Consider the following 22821-nt stretch of genomic DNA (forward strand, 5'->3'; position numbering starts at 1 on the left):
ATATATCTCCACAGTCAGCAGCAGTGAGCTTCTCTGACCCACGGCTGTACGCCTCACAGTGCAATGTCAGGTGGGCCCTGGCGCGGCAAGAGAGGTGGGGTTCCTCGTCCTGGAGGTTTTGTCTTAATTAACGAGCAAGAAACACGTCAATGAGGTGATCAGACTCTGTCCAAGAACCCAGGGCCGGGGCTTTCAGGGCCAGCGCTGTTCCCGGTATGTAAGTTTGTGAGAAGTCAGCGCTCTGGGTTTAGAATTCAGCGCCGTGTTAGTTGATGATGCATGGCCCGCAGGTGTTTTTGTGATCCGTGATTGCATGTGACCCGTGGTGTCACATGTTTTGAGAAGTGAGGCAGAACCAAGGTCAGGCCCGGGGTGCCTTTTCCATGCATCGTCCTGTTTTTACCAGTGTAACTACCTTCCGGATGTTTTGTGACTTCTTGGCACAATTTCTTATTATTTTAACATTTATATTTTTCTTCCTAGTCAGCAGTTTTCATTTCAGTAATCATTACTTTTATATTTTTTATTACACCGTGGGATGTAGGCTCCATTTCATTTTATTATTTTTCAGATAATTAGAAGCAACAGTATGTCTAACCATTTAAATAGCGTTTGATGCTAAATTTGAACATGTTGAAACCATAGCATAATTTTTATATTTAAGGTTATGAAAGAAGTTTCTGTAGGAATGAAAGATAGGAAGTGGAAAGTTTGGGGAGAGAATAAGGCTAAGGCTAAACTTAAGGAAGAACAGAAAAATAAAAAGACCAGGAAGAGTGGGAACATTTTTTGAATTGATAAGAGATGGAGAAAAAAAAATTAAGATTTTTTTGAAGAGCAAAAAACGATTACTGTTCCTAAAGTCAATATTCTGCATGCATTTCAAATATTTTAAATTGAGAAATTATAGAGGACAACAGCTTAATTATTATTATTATTTATTTTTTTTTAGCATTCCCAGTTAATGGATAGGAAGGAGGAGGTATACATACTCCCAGTGTGATAACCCCGGGTCTGTGTAGAGATACTTGAAACAAAATCTCTGAACTTGCTTTCGGAGTCTGAAGGGTCTGTTGTTACTTACAAAGCGCTCATTCCCACTGGAAGGTCTGGGGCCTGAGTCTTCCCAGCTCCCTCGGGAAAGGGTCGGATTCCGCTAATAGATCTGAACACTCAGGCGTGGCCTTCCCATAACCTCCCCTAGTTTTCCTACTCAACCCAGGATTCTGCCCTCACTGGGTGACCGCTCGGTGCTGGGAAGAGCACCTTTCATTTATTTAGTTTTTGCTTATAGCTGGCTATAAACAGCTGGGCCCGCATTGTTTCACACGGAAAGGAAATGTTTCACTAAATTACCGAAGAGCCTTCTTTGATAGAGTCGCTGTTCCACCCCGATGCGTCCACCGGCTTTCGTGGCCAGAACAGTATCATCTCAAAACCACGCACACCTCCGTGTGGCTCCTCTCCCCGGTCACAGTGTAAGAGGGGCTGTTTCTGAGCGGGGCTGTTCCGCTCCTGTTAATCTTAGGTGGGTTTGTTGGTTGTGGGTCCGCAGCGGAGGGGATGGAAAGGAGATAGCAGCTGGCCTCCTCCTGTGAAACGTGGCTGGAGTTTAGCAATAGTGATTCACTCGCTTGATTTCAAATGGATAAATTCATACACTCGGTCTGCCCACATCAAATCCGTAAGATTGTAACTGACCGGTCCTGTCTGACTTTACTTTTTATTTCAGAAAAACCTTAAGGCAGAAAACGAATCAAAGTAGACAGCAGGGGAGGGACCCGGCCTCACCGTTGCCCGTGGGACCCTGTGAGGCTGGGTCCGCGGGGCTGGAAAGTGTATGCAGTCGGCGGGTTGGAACTTCTCCCACATCAGTCGTGTCAGCGCCATTTGTAAAGAGGCGGCAGCTCTTGGCCGTCCCCTGGGTCCTGTTTGGAAGTTTATTCTGGAAGAATGTTCCGGGGAACGGTGACGAGGGTGTTCGTTTTACATGCGTTTTTACGGAGACACCTTGGTCCTGGGGCTCTGACCCAGGCCTGGCTCCCTGGCTTCTCAGAAAACCAGCTCGTCAACCTGATGGGCCGAGTGCGTGGCCTCCCGAAGCTTCGGACAGGGGTCCCCATAGCGACTCCCCTCTTCTCCGCACAGACCAATGAGCCGGTCGCACAGGGAGCCTTTGGGGCGCCCGAGGCTCTCAGCTGCTGCGGGTGCATCGGGAGGGGAGGTCCAGGGAAGAGAGAGTGGAGAGCGAGGCGGTGAGGGGATAGAGCAGACTGTCTGCAAAAGCATCAGCTACTCTCGTGCTGGCACTTGGGGTATTTTTTCGCCGACTCGGCCATGGAGTGTATGGAATCAGTGTGTTCTTGCCCCCTAAAGGATGAGCTCACCTCATTTAAAGGCTGTTCAGGATGAGTGTGGATTAGTAAGAGAGCCATTCTGAAGGGCTTTTGAGAAATATATTAGCAATGGTGCACATTACAAATAATTTTATTTCCCGCAAAATTTCAGTTACATGGAGCCTATTGGTAGTTATAGGTAGAAGCACAAATAAATACAAACCGTGTGAGAGCAAGCCAAAACTAATGGTGACGTGGCGGCTGTCCAATAAAACCTGAGTACTTTTATTACCGAAAGCTACATTTGGTTATGAAAGTAGTAAATGTTTAACACGCACATGTATGCAGTACTAATCTATAGAAAAGGAAAGGCGAGGAGGCCAGTGGGAAGCAAACAGCTCTGTGAGTTACAAGCTGAAGGTCATAACAGACTGTCTTGGCCGCCCCCCCCCCTCCCCCAGCTCAGGGCGTTTAAGCGACACCAGAGAAGTCAGAACGACGAAGGACAGTGAGCGACTGTGAGCTTGGAGCAAGATGAGATGGAGAGTTACGGGGGCTAGAAAATAGATGGCTTTGGAGGCTGTGGCCAGGAATTCAGAGTCCATTCTAAGTGCAGTAGAAAGGGTTTTAAATAGAACACTATTATATAATTTATATATTTTTAATATATTTTTTTAATTTTTCAATTACAGTTGGCATATAATAGCAGTTTCTGGCACACGCCATGGGGACTAGGCATCTATATAACTTGCGAAGAGCTGGGATCGCCTGTTAAAGGACCAGGGCCGCCTAGCAGAGTGTAAAGGAAGCTCTGCTCTAGGCATTTGCAGTGCGCAGGTCAGATCACACTCCACGGAGAAGAGCTGTTGACTGTTGTTTCTGGGCAAGACAGAGTCTGCCCCCGGTCCTGGGGCACCTGAGGCCCCGGGCAGGTGTGGCAATTCGAACGTGTCCCAGCAGCTCGACAGCTGAACTGGGCGCCTGCTCTGCCCTCTGTCTCTCACTGATCGGCGGATAAGAAGGACTTGGCGAAAACCTGCTTTCCCCCTTTGGGCTGGTTGTTGGGAGGGAGTTTTGAAGACGTCGTTAAATGTTTGCTGGGACTTTTCATGGGGGTATGGGGTCTTTTCTAGGAACTTGGCCATCGGCAACTCAATGCCAGTCATCTTCCTTTCTGTAGTCGGTGCAGCCTTTTCTGCTAGTGACACTTTTACCACGGCCCAGCATTAGAATAGAAAGTTTTGAAGTGTTGCCCGGCCGGCATGACTCAGTGGTTGAGCGTCAACCTATGAACCAAGAGGTCATTGGTTCGATTCCCGGTCAGGGCACTTGCCCGGGTTGTGGGCTTCCTCCCCAGTGTGGGGCGTGCAGGAGGCAGCTGATCCATGAGTCCCTCTCATCACTGATGTTTCTATCTCTCTTTCCCTCTCCCTTCCTCTCTGAAATCAATAAAAATATATTAAAGAAAAAGTTTTGGAGTGTCGTTAGCAATGGCTTAAATCCACGAAGGTTCCACAGCCACATGGTCATGCTCTTGTGTGGGGGGCAACGGTTTCACCTCCAAATGAGAAGGTGGCCGTGCGGTGACATTGTTGGTGCAGTTAGGTCCTTGTGCGGTTGAAGCTCAGCAATGAACTGCTGCCCGAAGACCTTCATCGCACAGTCAGGAAACAGAGGCCAGGAGGCAGCTGGATTCCTAGTCTTTGTGGGCGCTATTGGCTTCGACACGTCCCCTGTCCTGGCTCTGTTTTGCAAGCCTGCATTTGAGCCTGGAGAATTTCTCCACGTACATGTCTCAAGTCTGGCTCCGGCACATCCATCACCGCTTTGCTTTTGAATTACAAAGTTAACCTTAAGACGCGAGCCTTACGCGGGGCACCGCAGTGCATGCAGACGGGGAGCCGCCTGCGGTGAGATCAGGGAGTGCGGGGAGGAAGGTAATAGCAGGAAGGATCGAGTGGATGAAAAAATGGTTCTTTTCCATTAAGCTGGACCTGATGTGTTTTTCATGAAGCAGGCGTCAGCTGAAAGAGAAATATTTTCTCAACCACAGATAGGCTGAGGGCGAGGGCGAGGGGCAGTGTGGAGGGGATGGGGGCATGCGTACGTGTCTTATTGCATCAGCATCTCAAATTGTGAGAAGGTTGAAACGCACTCCATGGTGGGACTGCAGATGTTTACGCGGACGCGGGGCCAGGAAACCTTTCTCATGTTGGTAATGGCCCTGTGTTTTGTTAGAAAGCACCCTTGGGCTTCACGTGCTGTTCTCTTCTCCATCTTCAACGCTGTGCTGCTTCTTTGCAGGTTTGCCAAAGATGCAGGTCATCAAGAGCTACACCGGGATGCCACCCCCCGCTCCCCACGCAGGGCCCCCGCTCCACATCCAGGCCGGGGACACGGTGGAACTTCTGCGGGGCGACGCGCACAGCCTGTTCTGGCAGGTACGATCTAAAGGGCCGCCGGGTGGACGTAAGGAAAGGAGTGGCCGGTCGCCGCTTCAAGCACATGGTGCTGTCCTTTCTTTAGAAACTGCATGTTTCAGCTTCAGAAATCTTACACGATGTGGGGGAACTAGTTCTTATTAACCTTCCTCACATCGGCCGATGCCAACTCGTCAGTGAACGTTGGCACGCGCCGGTCACGCTCCTGCCGGTAAGGCTCCGCCTCAGGAGACGTAAGGAGTGGCCGGTCGCCGCTTCAAGCACATGGTGCTGTCCTTTCTTTAGAAACTGCATGTTTCAGCTTCAGAAATCTTACACGATGTGGGGGAACTAGTTCTTATTAACCTTCCTCACATCGGCCGATGCCAACTCGTCAGTGAACGTTGGCACGCGCCGGTCACGCTCCTGCCGGTAAGGCTCCGCCTCAGGCTCCCCTGCCCCGGCAGGGCGCTGGGTCTGCGGAGGTTCCCCGGGTCAGTCCCTGCTCTGTGGGCCGTGACTCCGTGTCCTCGCCTGCTGCCTCTCCCATCTCAAGGCCCCGGTTTGTCCCGTGTCCTCCCCTCTAATGATCCCGGGAGGGGTGCTGACTTTTCAGTCTGTTCGGCTTCTTACTTGTTAGGCCGGAATGATGACTTCCGATCCTCTTACACTCGGGACTGGAGGCCGCAGCCTCTTTGTACCACATGGTGCTGCTTCCTTCTCCTTCTTCGACATTATTACCTGTCCTTCCTCTCAGCAGACTCGGGAGCATGAAGCTTTCCTGGGCTGATGGTAAAATAATGGCTTGGGAGCTCTCAGGAGGAATGTGAGCTGGTCGATGACAGCGCGTGTGTGTCTGATGGGGGGAGGATATGTGATAGGAACAGGGCAGCTCATGTCAGGACAGAGGAAAACAATTAGCACGTTTATTTCAGGCCAGCGAGGGTGTATTGAGTGTCAGCCCTGTCTTCACCACTCAGACACGGCTCGCACTCCGTACCAACTCCGACGGCTGCTTTGACATCTGGTCTCCAGTCTCTGGAAGGACCGTGCACGCTTGCTGGCGCTAGCGGTGTGTTTGAATTTTCAGAGATGAGTTAAAAGTTCATGTGGCATTTCCGGCAAAGAGGTGGCAGGAGTGGGAATTGTCCTACGGGTCCCTCTAAGCCAGTCAGAGGAATCGGCGCGAACAGATGCTCTTCTTGGCTCTTGATCGAAAGGAGCCAGGGAAGAGGAAGGACAGCTGGGTTCAGGTCAGGCCTCTTTAGCCACTCAGCTGTGTGGCTGGGCAGCTCACGCCATGCGCAGCTCACTGTCTTCATTTGCTACACGAGGAGGCCTGGAGCCCAGCACTGCTCACATCTCTGGCTGAACCCGCTGGGGGTCTTTGCAAAAATGTCAACACATAACCCCCCTTTCAGGGGTTAGGCTGCAGTTGGTCTGGCTGAACCCAGGCGAGAATAATTTGTATGGAACCCCAGGTACATTTAATGTGAGCTACTGACTAGATGACAAACCCATTGATAAGGTTCCATGGTAGTTATGGCCATTAGCCCCAGCTCACCAGTTAGTTAGTCATTGGTAATAAACCAGCTTATTACGCATACCTACAAAACATGGTGTTACAATAAACACTTTGGCTCTGATAATTACCAAACAAAGGGTACATTTTCAAAGAACTAGCATGCAATTAAAGTGTACTTGCCACAGCCTTCATACTGAACTTGACTTACTTGTTTTCTTTGATTCACAAGGCACTTTGAGGCCTTGCAGTGCTCCCAGGCTGTCATGATACAGAATCAGACTTGGCTTTATGGTCGGTACCTATGGCAGGCACCTGTAGGAAACGGGCCTGAGTGTGGTCTGACCAATGGAATGATCTGGAATGACAGACTCTGTCCTCCTGTGAAAGATGTTGCTGGTTGGACCCTTTGGAGTCACGTGAGTCTGTAGGGACGTTCACGGTGGACCCACATGCGTCATTTTGCCAGTTTCGTGCTCACAGAAGACAGGTGCCTCGTGGTCTGCATCCTGCAGGAAGTGACTCCTACCTGGGCTTTAAAACCTGCTTCTGAGCAGATGGTTTCCCAGCACCTCTCCCGGCTGCTGCCCAGTCGGTTCGTCCTCGTTTGAGGTTGCACTGAGTTTCCACCAGGGGAGCCGGTGGAGGCTTGTCTTCCGGGGCTGGAAGGTAGGAGAGTGCAGCTCACTTTGCTGAGGGTTAGTCACCGACTCTGCCATGAACTAGCAGGATAACCTTCAGGAGATGATAGAACCACCGAGGGCCTCAGTTTTATCATCTATAAAAGGCAGAATAAAGTAAATATGTGCTCAGGACTGCGTATGGGATGAAAGCTATCATGTGCACAGGAGTTCTGTCGCAGTGCTCTTACACGGAAGCTCCTCCCTGTCCATCTGTCTGTCATCCCATCCAAATACTAATTACATGCCTACTACGTGTCCAACTCTGTGTTTCGTACTGGCAGGACCCCCAACAAGACAACTGGTGTCTAACCTCGTGGTCTTAACGATCTAAGGAATGATCAGAGCTCACGGATGATGAGATCTGTTCTGTTCTAAGTTTTTGGTAGGGTTTTTGTCAGTCACCTTGTCACCCGCATATCTAGCGTTAAACCGGTGGAGAAGAATCTAGATTAGTTCTTGGGATGGTACAGCGGCTTGGCATTGGAATGTCAAACGTGGCTTTCGTCCTGGTCACGTGCGTTGGCTTATTGGAAATGTTCAAGAAAGGATGCTTTGCGAACTAAACTGCTCTCTCCTCTGTTTTTTCAAGTGAGTCACTTCCCACGTTAGCGTAGAAATTTTGCGAACTAAACTGCTCTCTCCTCTGTTTTTTTTTTTTTTTCAAGTGAGTCACTTCCCACGTTAGCGTAGAAAGTCGGATATTGTAGACTGACACGCTTTCTGAATACTCGGTCCAAAGAATGCAGATCGTCCTCTGTCTGTCAGGAACTTTCTCTGAATAGCTATTAGTCTCGTCTGTCTCATTATTATAACCACAGTAATTTCCAGTGCTATTGAAGCGGGTGGGCTATCTGCGGTTTTATTGTAACTTCTGTCAAACAATGAGTTGCCAATTAGCTGTAAAAATGGTCTCTGTTAAATCTTTGCATTGAGGAGACATATTTGGCAACGTTTTCTTTCTTCTTTGTTCTCTTCTCTTTTCTTGAAAGTTCTGTGAAACTGCCTTCGAGTGAAGTGAGTAGAGAAGAGGAAACTGGCCAGTTAGGGCGGTTGCCCCGTTCAGGCGTGAGGCATCCTCTGGACTGAGTGTGACAACAGTGACAACATGGAGAACAGTTCTGATCATGTCACTGACTGAGGCTAAACCTGTTGCTTTCAAGTCATTCGCACGGGTTTGGTAACGAAGGAGAACATGCTTCATGACGAAAGAGATTGCTCAGATTAGAAACGTTATTTTCCCAGGGAAAAAAATACAGAGTATTGGGGGGAGAGAAAAAGAGAGAGAGAGAGAGAGAGAAACAGGCAAGTGTAAAATCATCCATGTCATATATGGTTTCTATACAGTAGAGTGCTTCATATGTGTTTTCTTCTTAGAATTAAGCTTGCGAACAGTGAGGGGTTCTATTTGCTCCACTGTCATTTATGAATGCCCATTGTTCCACAGGGTGAACAGTGAGGGGTTTTTTTTTTGCTCCACTGTCATTTATGGAAGGCAGCTATGCTCACCACAGAACTCCTGTGCACATGATAGCTTTCATCCCACCAACGCCTTCTCCACTGTCATTTATGAATGCCCATTGTTCCACAGGGAGAATTTTGTAAGCTAATTGGAACCAAAAGGCAATTATAAGTGGTAGAACTGTAATCCGGCTGCCCAAAAATATATTTTTGGCCACGACGAAAGTTAAACAACCTAGAAAAATAGTCGTGATACTTCACACTTGCAGACCAGGCATCCACATGGTCTTTAATCGAAGAAGTGAACATGTGTTTGCACACATTCTGATTAACCCACAGACGTCCCCAGGCAGAGGGTAGATTCACTCTGTGGTTTCAAGGAGCCAAGTGCATCCACCCATAGGATGGCATTTGGGAATTAGAGTCAGGCTCTCCCCAGACTTCCGGTCCCCTCCCTTCATCCCAAGCGTTAGACCATCCTCCTCTGCTTTAGGAGGGTTGTTCATGATTGTTAGCATGTCTGAGGAAAGCACGTCTTTAAAGCAGTCTCGTCCTGTTTTGGTAGAACAGTCAGGAATCAGAACCTTGCTTTATGTAGCAGTGTTTTGCTGTAAAGATTTTTGTAAGTCTTTGCCTCTAAGAAAAGAATGAAAAGTTAGGAAATAAGTTGAGCTTTTGGAGAATCTCAGGAGGAAGGACGCACCCTGCCCACTGACTCCAGAGGCAAGGAGCCTGGGGTGGGGGACGCGACAGGGGGGGTGTCTTGCCTTGGCCCAGGCATCAAGGTGTTAAACTCCGCTTTCCCACGTCTTCACACACCAGACACTGTGTCCCCAGTGCAGCAAGGTGACCCCTGTCTTCCGTCACCTTGTCAAGGATTCCTGCTTCCCACATGACTGCTGTATTTCGTGTTCAAACAAACAACAATCCAGACTTTTTCTTTTCTTTTTTTTTTAATAGATGTGTTTTTCTCACTTTAACCTGGGGGGAAAAAATGAAGGGTTCAGTGGGAGGAATCTTTTTCAAAAGAGGTATGTTTTCTCAGTCCTTTAGTCATGGACGTAAATTTTACCTTCTGCCTGAAATGTCCTTCTACCTGTATTCTCTTAGCTACGTCCTTCTTTGTCATCGAGGCTCAGCTCGATTCTGCACCTTCTCTGAGCCATGAGGGCTTCCATCAGACCCCCCACCGTGCTGTGCCTAGTGGTGTCTGTTCACCCTTCTCCCTGCCTGGTTAGAGGACTCCGGGGAGCTGAGACCCGAGCTCCCGTCTCTCCATCTCTAGTCCCGAGACAAAAATAGGCATCCGTCCCCGGCCTTAGAACCGATAACTGTTGAGAGCTGCTATTTTCAGAACATGTTATTTACAAGTTTTCACATTCACTGTTTATTAACTCAGGTTACTCTTTATGTTGTTATTTGAGAGACCATTAAAATAGTCATTCATCTCATCAGATCTGAATGCATTTCTGTTCCCTTGGGATAGGCTTAAAGCGGTTTAACCTTGTGGCCTCAAATTCCTCACCAATAAAATGGAGACTTGAGCACTTAAATGACGCTCGCACAAGGTGGTGTAAAAAGTCACAGGAAGCAAACTTGAAAGAAAATGGAAAAGGAGCAAAAGTAGATGTCTGTGTGATCGTTGCTGATTTTGAAAGCTATGCTTCATTTTCCAGAAGTGGGAAAATGATTGCCAGGTTGGTTTTTAATTTTTTTTTTAATTTCATCTTCCCATTTATAACTCAAAGCGTTTCACACATATAAGGGCTCATAGAAGACCACTCTACCCTCTCTGTTCCTGTACTCCATTCTTGAAATTCTTTGATCAGGTATTAAACGTTCTTTTTTATCATTAGACATAGAAGCACCGCGATGCATTCTGAAGGGAAGCAGTTGTAAATACACAGGCTAAACTCATGAGCCCTGGCCTCCGCCCTTGCGTGAGGAGGCCTGAGCCCTCACGGACCGTGAAGAAGGGGGGGAACAGAAGGAGAGACAGGTTTACAGGAAGCAAACTCTGCCGAGGGAATGGTCTGCTGACCTGTGGACTCAGCTGTGGGAACTGTTGGTGTTTTGTGTGGGAGCCTCAAGCCACCAGACCCTCACGCGGGTCCTGACCCGGCCCCTTCGGGGGGCCGGGAAGGGCGGTGCAGGGGGGTGGAGTGAGCAGGTCCTTCCTCCCAGGACCTCTCTCTGCAACCTTTGTAGTCAAGTCACATCCAAGGATTCTTTGCTTTGTCCTTGATGCAGAAGAGACCTTTCTAGTCCTTTCTGGACCACCCAAGACTATCAGCTACAATGAAATTTTCTAAAACGATGTAATTGTTTTCTCCTGATCTAAAATCCAAGTGTCCGGCTGCACCATAGTCAGCGGCAAATAAAAACATGAAAGAAACAGCTTTGCAAAGGTCAGATTTCTCCCTGCAGAAACGTGTTCCTGACTGGGGACGCTGCTCGCTGCGGCTTTATCAGTCGGGGAGGGAGCCTCTCTGGGAACGTGCTTTCCCAGCTCGCATTCCTGCCGCAGGGCATTCCTTTGTGCCTTTGTGAACTTGGTGTTTGCTGGAGCACAGTTTCAAGGTGTTCCTCAGGTGACCTTGGCTTTGCTTCTGCACTGCCTCTCACTGCTTGCCTGCCTCTTGTGTAAAATCGGAGGAGCCAGGGCAGCGCGGGGCTGGTGCTGCGGGGATGAGCAGCTCTGTGCAAGGCTTGCTTGGCATTCGCATGTGCTGTCATCATGAGACCTTCGTCTGAACAGGCGTTTACCTGAAACACTTGCGTTACATCAGGGTCCCCGGTTACAGGAAAGGAGAAGGCAGAGTGTGCCTGTGATCGGACGGGGGGCCGGGAGGGATGATTACGGGAGATAATGGACGGTCGGCAAGGCCTGGAGGAAACATTTTCCCTGGGCGATTGCCAACTGGCTCTGATTGAATAGATCATAAATGGAGTTGGTGGGAATGTTTCCAAGTGGACAGACGGTATGTTTTCCGGGACTTGGCGAGGCTCCCGACAAAGTGGGTGAGGTCCTAATTGTTTACCCTCAAGATGGACATTTCTGGTTAACAATTCTTCCTGGTACTTTTCCTGTGTTTGGTCCGGGGCACAGTGCAGGTCATAATGCACCCAGAGGAGTCAGACAGGGAATATTACCTCTTCGTTTCCCAATAGAGAGGAGCATTATTAGGGGGAAGTGCTGAGAATTCTGTGGTGGTCCCCTTTCTTCCGTTATTTTATCACCACGGACGCTAGGGTCTGCCATGATGATTAAAAGTTTGTGTCAATCACAGAATCCCTTCACTGGGCCATCGGTCTGCAGTTGCATCTAGCATGACTATTGATTTGACGCCACGGTGGTTTCAGTAGAGTGTGCACCTACCCTGAGAGGCGTTGGACAAAATAATTGATCAAATTATCATGTCCCCTGAATTTTAGTTATTCATGGTAATTTGATTTCCTAAAGAATGAAGGAATGGATGTAATTCCTAACAAGTCAAACCCCATGTGTCCCGGAAAATAGAGGACTTCACACTGAGTTAAAATGAAGGTCATCAAGGACCGGAACTGTCCTTACCTTCCATAAAGAAGTACAACAAGATTAAATTTACCGACACTGTCCCTCATTAAGAATTTGTGGGTCAGATGCTTCTTGGTAACGGTAACTTGCCTGGAGGGGTTTGGGGAAATGCTCATATAAGCAGAGAGCTTCGGTGGTAAAAGAGACCTCAGAAATCCCTGGGTGTCCAACCATCATTTCGCAGCTGAGGGTGTTGAAGCCAAGAAAGGTTAAATGACTTTCCCAAGACCAGAGGGCTAGGAATAGAACCCTAAGCTCCCTACTCGCTATCCATATCCGATGACTCCTCATCAGACTTTTCTGACCCCAAATTCTGGAACAAACTATGAAGACAACCAAAGCAAAGGCCAATCAAGGAAGTGGCATTGTCTGAGTGAGATCCTTGAAGATAGTAGCCAGGTCTGTTCCCTTTTAATCCGCTAGTCTCTAGCCCAGTGCCTCAGCCATACTGAGAAGTCAATACACTTTGCATTAAAGCACTAATTCTGTTCTTGGTAGAAAATTAAATTCTTTAACAGTGTCTGATGCTGCATGAGCGTAATGTGTGTCGAGCTGTTCCTCAGAATATTTGCTCTGTGATCACGATGATTAAAGCCACCAAATATGCCTGTCTGGCGTGGCTCAGTGGTTGAGCGTCAGCCTATGGACCAGGAGGTCATGGTTCGATTCCCGGTCAGGGCACATGCCTGGGTTGTGGGCTCCATCCCCAGTGGGGGGCGTGCAGGAAGCAGTCATCAATGATTGTCTCTCATCATTGATTTCTCTGTATTTTTCTCCCTCTTCCTTCCACTCTGAAATCAATAAAAACATATTTTAAAAACAAACAAACAAACAAAAAGCACATCTCCAAATATAAGAAAACATTCATTGGTTGTTTGTCAGGATTAGAATAACAAATTTCTATATCTCAGACTTTTGTAAAGCCTGGTTTATTTGGGGTTACATGGCCTCTCCCCAAATAGGATTGCTTCCAAGATGTGGTAGAACCTTGCTCTGCTTCCCAGATTTGGTGTTAAGTAATCACGTGGGCTTGGGCTTACCCACATGCAGATGGGCTTGCGCTTGCTGAGTTGTTGGTCCCCCCGCTCCCCCCCCCGGTTAACAATCAGAGGTATACTCACCAGGAAAACACAGTTATAAGATTGGGATTTAGGATTGCGTCCCGGACGGTATCTTACCCAGTGAGTTCCCTTCCCTGCTGGGGAAGTCCAGGAATACATTTTTGGATAATAAGGAAAATGTTCCACAAAGTCTCACTCTGCTGTTATATTCATCTCACATCTCGTAAGTGTAGACATACAGCTTATGGCTTTTTAGTGTTTTTTTCCCTTAGTGTGCATTTCACAACTTTACATTTTTTTTTTTCAGTTTTTGACACTTGCGTCTGCCAAAACTTCAGAGATGTAATCAACACAAACAATTGTGTGTTCGTTGGAAAAACCTTCCAATATCATTGAGGGATTAGTCCTATATTTTGATGACTTGATATAATTATAAACCCTTACAAATTAAAGGTACATTTAATTTCAAAGATGTTAGATGGAGATGCAAGTGCATTTTTCTCTTCATTATTCAGAATTCTAAGCCATGACAGCCCCTTAACTACAAATGAACTAGACTAGCACTATGACTTCCATACCTCATGAGTGTTTACTGTGTTATGTATTGGACAAAAGTTGAAGATCCTATTCTCTTCTGACTAAGAGACGATAAAAGCGCATGGCTTATGGCTTTGTTCTGTGTGTGCACATGAATATTTTGAAATTCATTGTAATGACCATTCAGTGTAACCATATGCAATTGTGCTTGGCACATTTTCAAGGTAATCGCTAGTGGGAAAATGCACATCTCACTTATCACAGGAGAAGCAATTACGATGGAGGAAGGGCCTACATGCAAGGAAGCATTAGGGCATTTGAGATAAAGAAATGGGCTATTTGGAATGCAGTATTTCCTGTTCAGGTGAAAATTCTGAGAGTCTGTTACTCGTGGCTCAGAAAAGTTGCCTAAAAGTAAGGAAGATGGTGGGACTGTACACAGGACCCGGCATTTCTGTTTAGTAACACCAATAGGCCAACTAAAAAATGAAAATTCAGAAGTGAAGCAATCCCTTGAGAGTAATTAAAAAGTGTATTGTCGGAATAACAGAAAAGAGGTATTTTTAGCGCTTACCGAGTGTTTTCACACGTTAATTTTTTGACGCTTGTTGCCCTGGTGAGGCACGCGTGGCAGATCTTGTCATTACCCTTGTCTGAGGTCTCGCCATTCCTTAGGCAGAGCTGGGAGTAGAATGAGCAATTCCGAGGGACCTCCCCACCCTCTGATGCTGCCTTCCCATGCTTCCTAGGACCCAGCACTGATAGGCATCCAGCTGAGGACAGCGGGGCCATGTGGCTGCAGCTGTAGCCACACATCACACTTTACCAATGACCCTTACACACGGGGTCTTTGTCCTGGTCCTCTCTCCTTTGCCTGTCCTTTGGTTCTGTCGCATGCACTCACAAAACCTGTGAGAGTAATTCCAAAAATAGTGCTTGCTGCAAGCTATCCATCCACCCACCCACCCTCCACCCTCTTCCCCAATCCATCCATCCATCGCATCTTATCTATCTATCTATCTATCTATCTTTACCTACCTATCCATCCAGTCAGTAAGCTCATTTGTATATCTGCCCCTGTTGCCATAATTCAGGGCCACCCTGCATGTCTTGTTCCCCACACGCTCCGACTGCGTCTCTCCGGCAGTTGGAGAGACGGGCAGGGTGACAGTTGCTCTGGCCATTACCCAGGGGTGATAAATTGCGCAGTAATCTCCCCAGCACCATCGTGCATACGTTGAAAGTGTTTAGGGCATTGTAACTTGGGGGAATTTCCGATCTTTCATAAATAACCATGCGTCTGTCCCTTTTATCAGGCAGCTTCCCGTGTCTGTTTCCAATTGCTCAGCGCTGTTCCAGGAGTGCATTAGAGCCCGGCCGGGTGGTATTATGGGGAATGAATGAGCCACGGGGAAAAGCCGCCGTATTTTTCTTAAAGCAATTCTGTCCCCTTTCTACAAAGTCAGAGCGAAGCAATTTGCAATTAAGATTTCTGTAGGATATTCTCTGTCAGGAAAGCCATCCCTGTCTGCGGGTTTTAAAAGTGCAGTTTTTGTACATTAAAGCTTTTCCCTGTACAGGTGGATTGTAAATATCACTTCTACCAGAAAATTCAAAATAGTCTTAATTCATTATGATTCACCGTGGATTCTTATAGAAGAAAAATGAAAAGTAGTTATAACCTGAGTTTAGTTAGAAATAATTAAGTGTCTGATATGCATTTATATGGATGAGGTTCAGGAATTCAGGGAAAATTGTCAATAATTTTAGTTTGATGTGCTTTTCTGCAGGAAACAATTTCCTTTTCAGGGAAAAATGGCATTGTTAAATGAATTATAATTTAAGATTATTTTGTTTCCTGTCTGTTCCCATGCATTTAATGAAAATTATGAAGTCACATCTTTTCTTACCATATACGGCCCATCACCTAGTTTCTCAGATTCTTTCCAGAAGAAAAGATTTTCATAGGAATGACCCAACCTGTGCTGCTCGATTTTACAAAAGTGCCATCACTATAATCTAGGGAACGCCCTGCAGAATAAAGGCACATAAAGATAGCGCCGTAGGGGACATCAGATGACACGTCACGGCAAGGAGACGTGTGTTCAAGCTGACCTTGAAGTTGCGAAGGGACTCGCAAGAACAGACATCAGACAGGAGGGTAGCTGAGAGGAGTCTCGGGCGCCTGGAGTCGGCATAGGAGGAATGGCAAGTGGGTTATCAGACCCAGAACAAAATGCCCACACATTCCTGGGGCAAAGGGGAAGGAGCCTCAGCTGCCTGTCTCCCTCTGCACACTCACAGCCACGCGCTCCGGGCACACAGGGATGCTGCTTCTAGGACAGTGGTTCTCAACCTTCCTAATGCCGAGGCCCTCTAACACAGTTCCTCATGTTGTGGTGACCCCCAACCATAAAATTACTTTCGTTGCTACTTCATAACTGTAATTTTGCTACTGTTATGAATCGTCATGTAAATATCTGATATGCAGGATGTATTTTCATTGTTACACATTGAACATAATTAAAGCATAGTGATGAATCACAAAAACAATATGTAATTATATATGTGTTTTCCGATGGTCTTAGGCGACCCCTGTGAAAGGGTTGTTCGACCCCTAAAGGGGTCTCGACCCACAGGTTGAGAACCGCTGTTCTGGGAGATGTTCTCTGATCACTTTGTCTTGCTTTTCTTTGTGAAAAACAATAGAGCACGTAGCCTCCAGTCATAATGTGTGACTCATCTGAGGCTCCGAGAAACAGCAGTTGTTAAATAGCAAATCCAAACAAGCCCAGTTTCTTAGGAATTTTTTGATGACCCGTTCTGACGGTTGTAGTCTGCTTTGAGTAGAGTTTGTCTTTCTGGAAAAGGGAAACAGTTTTAAGGTTAGCACCATGAGATTATTTTAAAAGAGGAATTTGATCAACGATCTCCAAGAATACATTCTTAAGTATTTTATTTTGTCTATGTTGTGCTTCGGTTTTCCTTATTCTGCGATTTCTCTCTTCTCTTCTCATTTACAGTGCTATTCGGGTTAAGATCCTTTCCTCCAGTGTCATCACTGTTCTCTTCCCTTAATCAGCATCCTATTCCTTTTCCCTAAATCTGAAATTCTTCGAAAACATCACGTTATGCTGTGTTTTCCATTTCTGCACATCTTGAACTGTCTCTTGTCCTGGAGGGATGTTCTCATGAGTTCTGCTAGCAACACCCATAATAACCACGCAAATCGAATCCCTAATTAATTACGGAGCCTGCACAAAACCAATATGATCTGCTTGAATTAATGAATATGAAATTGAAAAAGAGAATATTGCTTACTGTCCCCGGGTAGGATTGAGGAATGTAAAGTTAACAAAACCGCATGGTAGATTGGAGAGTCAAGCTTGAATTCTTAGTTTATAATCATGATCTGAAACCACGTGTAGGGTTTAACAATCCTAAACGCTCTCTGCTCTTGGCTTCCGTTCCTGAGCCAGAATGAGTTCCCTGGATAGGGTGCGCCAGTCATTGAGGACCCCGAGTAACGGCCGGTACCTAGTGTTCCGGGGTTATCATTTGTGGTAAATTTGTTCTCAAATTGGCATTTTTCTCCTAATTCAGGGTAGAAATTTAGCCTCTGGAGAGGTTGGATTTTTTCCAAGTGATGCCGTGAAGCCTTGCCCATGCGTAAGTATGAGTATTTTCTTCTATTTTGTTTTTGATGTTGTAATTAATTGTCCAAGGATGTACAATCGATGCTGGCCTGGTTGCTCGTTGATTTTGTTAATATTTTCTGGAGCGATCATACTATGGCGTGTTTGAATGCTTTGGCCAATGTTGTTAAAATTCCTCAATCATTATGATTTGATTGTCAGAAAATATTTTTTAAAGGTAGGAGAGTATAGGCAAGAAGACAATGTAACTTAGTAGAATTTATAAAATTAAATTGTCTACAAGGCTTTAGGAGGAATCACCAAAGCTACAGATTAGATGAACTGTACCAATTTCTCTTTTCCCACCGAGGCGAGATTGGAGTCTAATCTAGTCCCCGTCACGCTGGGTTACAGAGAGATGTTACACTTGAACTAGTGTGTTGGAAAGCGTGAAAGTCGAAAATTCTTCAATCAAATCTCTAAATACATTTTATTTAATGTTATAATGCCATTTTACAAAATCATCAAACACATTAGGTTGATACAAGGAGAATGAATGAGTATTCAAATATTATTACAAATGACTATAACATAACACGTACTGTCTAGTGCTTTATGAGATTTATAAATTTCTGTTTAGGGGTGACATTATTTTACCATAATTTGCTGTTTAGGGTGGATTTTTCTGTGAAACATTTAAAGTTCTTGACTCTAGGTAAATAAATGTTTTTACTAAAATAATGGAGTTGATGGTTTGGGAAAAACAAAACCACCCTTAATTTGTCTTGCTTGCCATATTTCAATGCTTCCTGGATCTCTATACTGGAGCATCGAAGAAAGAGAGAGAGAGAGAGAGAGAGAGAAAGAAAGAAAGAAATATCAATGATGAGAAAGAATCATTGATCAGCTACCTCCTGCATGCCCCACACTGGGGATCGAGCCTGCAACCTGGGCATGTGCCCTGACCGGAATCGAACCATGACCTCCTGGTTCATAGGTCGACGCTCAATCACTGAGCCACACCGGCTGGCTGGAGCATCTTTTTAATGTCACACGCATGAACGGCTGCCATCTTTGATTTCCGAATGTCACCTGTAGGATCATTCACTCCACTCACTCCTGCTTAATTAATTTCAAAAGCAGAGGGAATCCGGAAGCATGTGCTGATCTGTTGATTCTGTGATCGAATGTCACATATTTTTTATCTTCTGCTATAATCTTGAAAATCTGTTGAAGTTCACTCATCTAATCAGATAAGCAAAAAGGATTGTTAGCTCGTTTTCTGTCATTTGTATAAACAGGGTTCAGGCTTCCTGTGCTGAGAGCAGTGGTGTTCCCATGAGGGCAGGTAGCGGGAGATTGTATGTTCTCACATGAGGATGTTGGGAACCTAAAATCAGCAGGTCACGTATACTAAGCATTTCATATTCCAAGCCCACACCATTTCATTTCATTTAATCTGTACCCGAGCGCATGCTGAGGAAATTTCCAAGGCCATGTACATCTTCCCATCGGAAGGGAAACTGTCGAAGATTGATTCCTATTTGCGAAACAAAGGGCCTAAGAAAATGTTTGCAGGATTCGAAGGGGCGTAACTTACTTCCAATATTATTTGCGATGTATCGAGATTTTAGAGGCAGTAAAGTTAGAAATGGAATTCGTTGGGTCACAATATTTAAATGTTGATGGCTTTAGAGATGTTCTGAACAGAAAGGTAATGCTTTGATATGTAACTTCATCTGAAAGGACAAAAGAGTAGCAGCCTATTATGAAACCAGGCATGTTCCCATTGGCCACACCTCTGAAATATGATTGCTTTCACTGTTAAAAATGATGCTAACAATATTTTCAATCACTGGATGTAAAAAGGCCCAGGAATATACCATGGTGCGGATATATCACAGAGTCACATGATTCATGAAAAATTTCTGAACAGGAGACAACCTGTCTGTACTCCTGGGTTTATCAACTTTGCCCATCTACAGAGTATGTCTTTTACTTGTTATTTCACGAATATTAGCATACCTGCATTGGCTTTGTTCATTTTCTAGTTTCCATAAGCAACCAGAGGGACTTTTCTTTCTTTTTCTTTCTTTGTGAGCTTAGAAAATGTACTATTTTCCTCTTTTGCGAAAAGAGGAAAAATGAATCTTTTCCATGACTTTTCCCTGAAAATCAGAGTTTAGGCTTTGCGTTACAGATGAAGATGCTACCTGCAGTACATACTGTTGCTGGGCCTGTCTCCCCAATGTCTTGAGAAAGCGGGGTGCTGCTTGGTTACCCTAACATTTTCCTTTTAATTTTCCATGATAAGACTAAGCTGCCTTGATAATAAATACCCAAAGTTTCCAGTTCATATTTCTCCTGTTATCTCTCCCCTTGGAAGTACAGTGGCAGCAAAATGAATGAAAGGATGGATTAAAGCGAGATGAATTATGTTCTGTTTCCCTGACATAGACCGTGATTCACTATGTGTGAAATGGCCGGTGGATAGACCTGGGGCTGTGCTACTGAGGGGTTTCTAGCTGAGTCAGCTGAACTGAATTAGTGATTGATTTCTAAAAGCTTCCCTTAAGTAAACTTAATCTATTTTGGCTTTTTTATATCCTAGGTGCCCAAACCAGTAGATTATTCTTGCCAGCCTTGGTAAGTATTAAAAATGTTTATGCAGCTGAGTTGACATGCCATACCCGTAGTTCAAGGGCGCCATAAAGGAGGAGGGGTGCCAAACCACATTCCATGTCCATTTGTTGGATGGAGGTGTGTTCAAAGGCAACAACAAAAAAACTTTTAAAGACATATTTTACTCACTACTGCTAGTTACTTAAGAAAATTGCTTAGCCATTGTGTGGGCTAACAGAATTAATCTTATATCCAAAAATTAGTTAAAAAATAATTTAAATTGTTACTGGAGTTTTCTTGAGAAAGATGCTCAAAGTAGATTTCATTTCATAGTGTACATAGGAAAGGTGAAGTTTTGGGGTTGTGTGTGTGTACGTTTGTGTGTGTGTGTGTGTGTGTGTGTGTTCCCTAAACTCCCTACAGCTCTCTCTAACCTGGTACCTATTGGCTCCTCTCCTTGTCTCATTCATTTATTTGATAAATATTTCCTGTGTGTTAAGCATGGTTCATTTTACTCTTGTTAGCTTTGTAGAGCACTTGTGTTTGGAAGAATTAAAGGATGTCTCTGCATTATTCCTTTTGAAGTGATGGAATTAGTTGGCACAGAAGTCAAGAGAGCTCAGAGCTGCCACGAAGTTAAAATCCTGGCAGGTGCCTACTTGTAGCCTCTGCTCTTTTCCAGGCACATCACACAGACGCCTCTCCTTGTCTCTTCCAGGTACGCCGGGGCGATGGAGCGGCTGCAGGCGGAGACTGAACTCATTAACAGGCCGAACAGCACTTACCTGGTGAGGCTCCGGACCAAAGAGTCGGGCGAATATGCAATTAGCATTAAGTAAGTAGGACAAGCACTTTCACGGAAATAGAGCTCCTGTTTGCAACTGCGCAGACCCTCCGACATGTGTAACCCACGAAGTTGAAAACCAAGGATCTAATTACAGCAGGAATAATGCTTCTATCCAGACAGGGCACTGCTACTTGAAAACATCCGCTAGAAAAACACAGTGAAGTGGTACAGGCTGCTAATTGGCATATTAGCTTTCGTCATAACATTGTATTTGGGTGACTTGACGTGTGTATGTTTTTGGTAAATTCTAAGAGTATAAATAACTAGATTTTGTTCTATTTTGTTTTTCTATATTCTCCAGTGGAACTTACTAAACACATTGAGCATAATGATTGGTCAAATCTAATTTCCCTTCTCCCTTCAAAGATTGGTTGTATCTTCAACCGATCTAGTAAATATATTTGGTAAATTAGTTGTCACCGCTGTATTGGCATAGGTATATATTTTGTCTTCCGAATTAATTCCTGTAGCGTTATTGGGGCATGCCCTCTGGCCATTATTGATTTCTTCTGATTAAAACCACATTTATATTCATAAGTTATTCATTGCCCACAGGTACAATAATGAAGCAAAGCACATCAAGATTGTAACAAGAGATGGCTTATTCCACATTGCAGAAAATAGAAAATTTAAAAGTTTAATGGTAAGCATTGATTAGTTCGTTTCAATCTGTGGGCCTTATTTTTCTCTTATTGGGAAGGTCAGTTTAATTCTATAGTTTTATGGAAATTCTGCTCACTGAGAACTTGTTTGAAGAGAATCATACTATCAATTTGCAGCAGATCCTGAAAATTCTAATTTTAGAAATTCCAATTGTTTTATAGTGCTCTAGTCATGGTTTTCACTGTAAAGCAAGTTTTAGATAGTATTTCAGAGTCTACACTCCTTATGAGTCAGAGTAATAGACAGATTCAAATGCAGTGACCTTTCAGTTCTCTGTGTGAGTTTTGCCTTGTGTTGGATGAAACCCAGCAAACGTTGAATATTCACCTCTGTCCTCCCCTTCCTTCCTCCACCTCTACCTCCTCATTCAGATAGAGGAAGGTATTTTAAATTATAGCACAAAAAGTCGTCACTGTAATTGGTGAAACACGTCTCACATTTAGGTTCATTTAATATGAAATGCAATATACTGTCACATAGAAACACTTTTTGTATTTTCTGCTATTTTTAAAAATATATTTTTATTGATTTCAGAGAGGAAGGGAGAGGGAGAGAGAGAAATATCAAAGGTGAGAGAGAACCATTGATTGGCTGCCTCCTGCACGCGCCCTACGAGAGATCGAGCCCACAACCCCGGCATGTGCCCTGACCGGGAATCAATCCGTGACCTCCGGGTTTATAGGTTGACACTCAACCACTGAGCCACGCCAGCTGGGCTGTTTTCTGCTATTTTAAATGCTCTGTGTTCTCCTTCATGACCTTGCACAATTAAAAATGAACAAGGTACCATTTTTACCATACAAGGATCTCATGGGAACTTTACATTTAAATTGAAATAGTATATATGCAATAGTTGCTTTACAAGAAAAAAGATTGTTTAATAAAATATACAATTTTAAATAATTTAATACAGTTATTTAATAAAATATCCACTTTAAATAATTACAACCTAATAATTGTATTAGTAGCTAAGAATATTATGTATATGCCATATAGACAATGCCTATACCTCACTATACTGTATATGCATTGCTGATAGTAAAAGAGTTCATGTTGCCTTAAGAGTGGTCTTGGGTCTGTTTCTCGGGTTGAGGGCGTTTCCCGAGATGATGAAAATTTGGACCCAGGACGTGCGATGCGTGGGGAGTGGTCTCCCAGGCACATTGAGTAGCATCAGGAAGGACCTCTTACTGATCAGGCCATCAATCCAGTGATTCAGGCTACAGCCTTCCGGAAAACACCTCAAAACACTTTGCAGATGTCAGCATCAAAGCTAGAGAAAGAGAGCCTCCACGCAGGCACTAGCAGGCCTGCTCTAAAACCTGGACCGGCGCCAAGGCGGGAACGGGATTTCCAAGATAGGGCAGCATCCCGAGTCAAAGGGAAAGTCATAAACCTCTGCAAGGAAATCTCACAGTCCAGCGAGATCACATCCTGGGAAGTGGGAACTCTGCCCCAGG

General features: G+C 45.1%; 1 protein-coding gene across 1 annotated transcript in view; it reads left to right on the forward strand.

Moving 5' to 3' along the window:
- Positions 1-22821, forward strand: part of VAV3 (vav 3 guanine nucleotide exchange factor) — a 166563-nt gene that overhangs the window by 126012 nt on the left and 17730 nt on the right. Inside the window, exons 21-25 of the mRNA XM_005860122.2 lie at positions 4641-4777; positions 17198-17263; positions 19841-19875; positions 20570-20686; positions 21254-21341. Coding sequence (XP_005860184.1) covers positions 4641-4777; positions 17198-17263; positions 19841-19875; positions 20570-20686; positions 21254-21341 — 443 coding nt within the window. The remainder of the gene's footprint in view (positions 1-4640; positions 4778-17197; positions 17264-19840; positions 19876-20569; positions 20687-21253; positions 21342-22821) is intronic.

Source organism: Myotis brandtii, unplaced genomic scaffold, assembly GCF_000412655.1.
Source record: "Myotis brandtii unplaced genomic scaffold, ASM41265v1 scaffold131, whole genome shotgun sequence".
Lineage (NCBI taxonomy): Eukaryota > Metazoa > Chordata > Mammalia > Chiroptera > Vespertilionidae > Myotis > Myotis brandtii.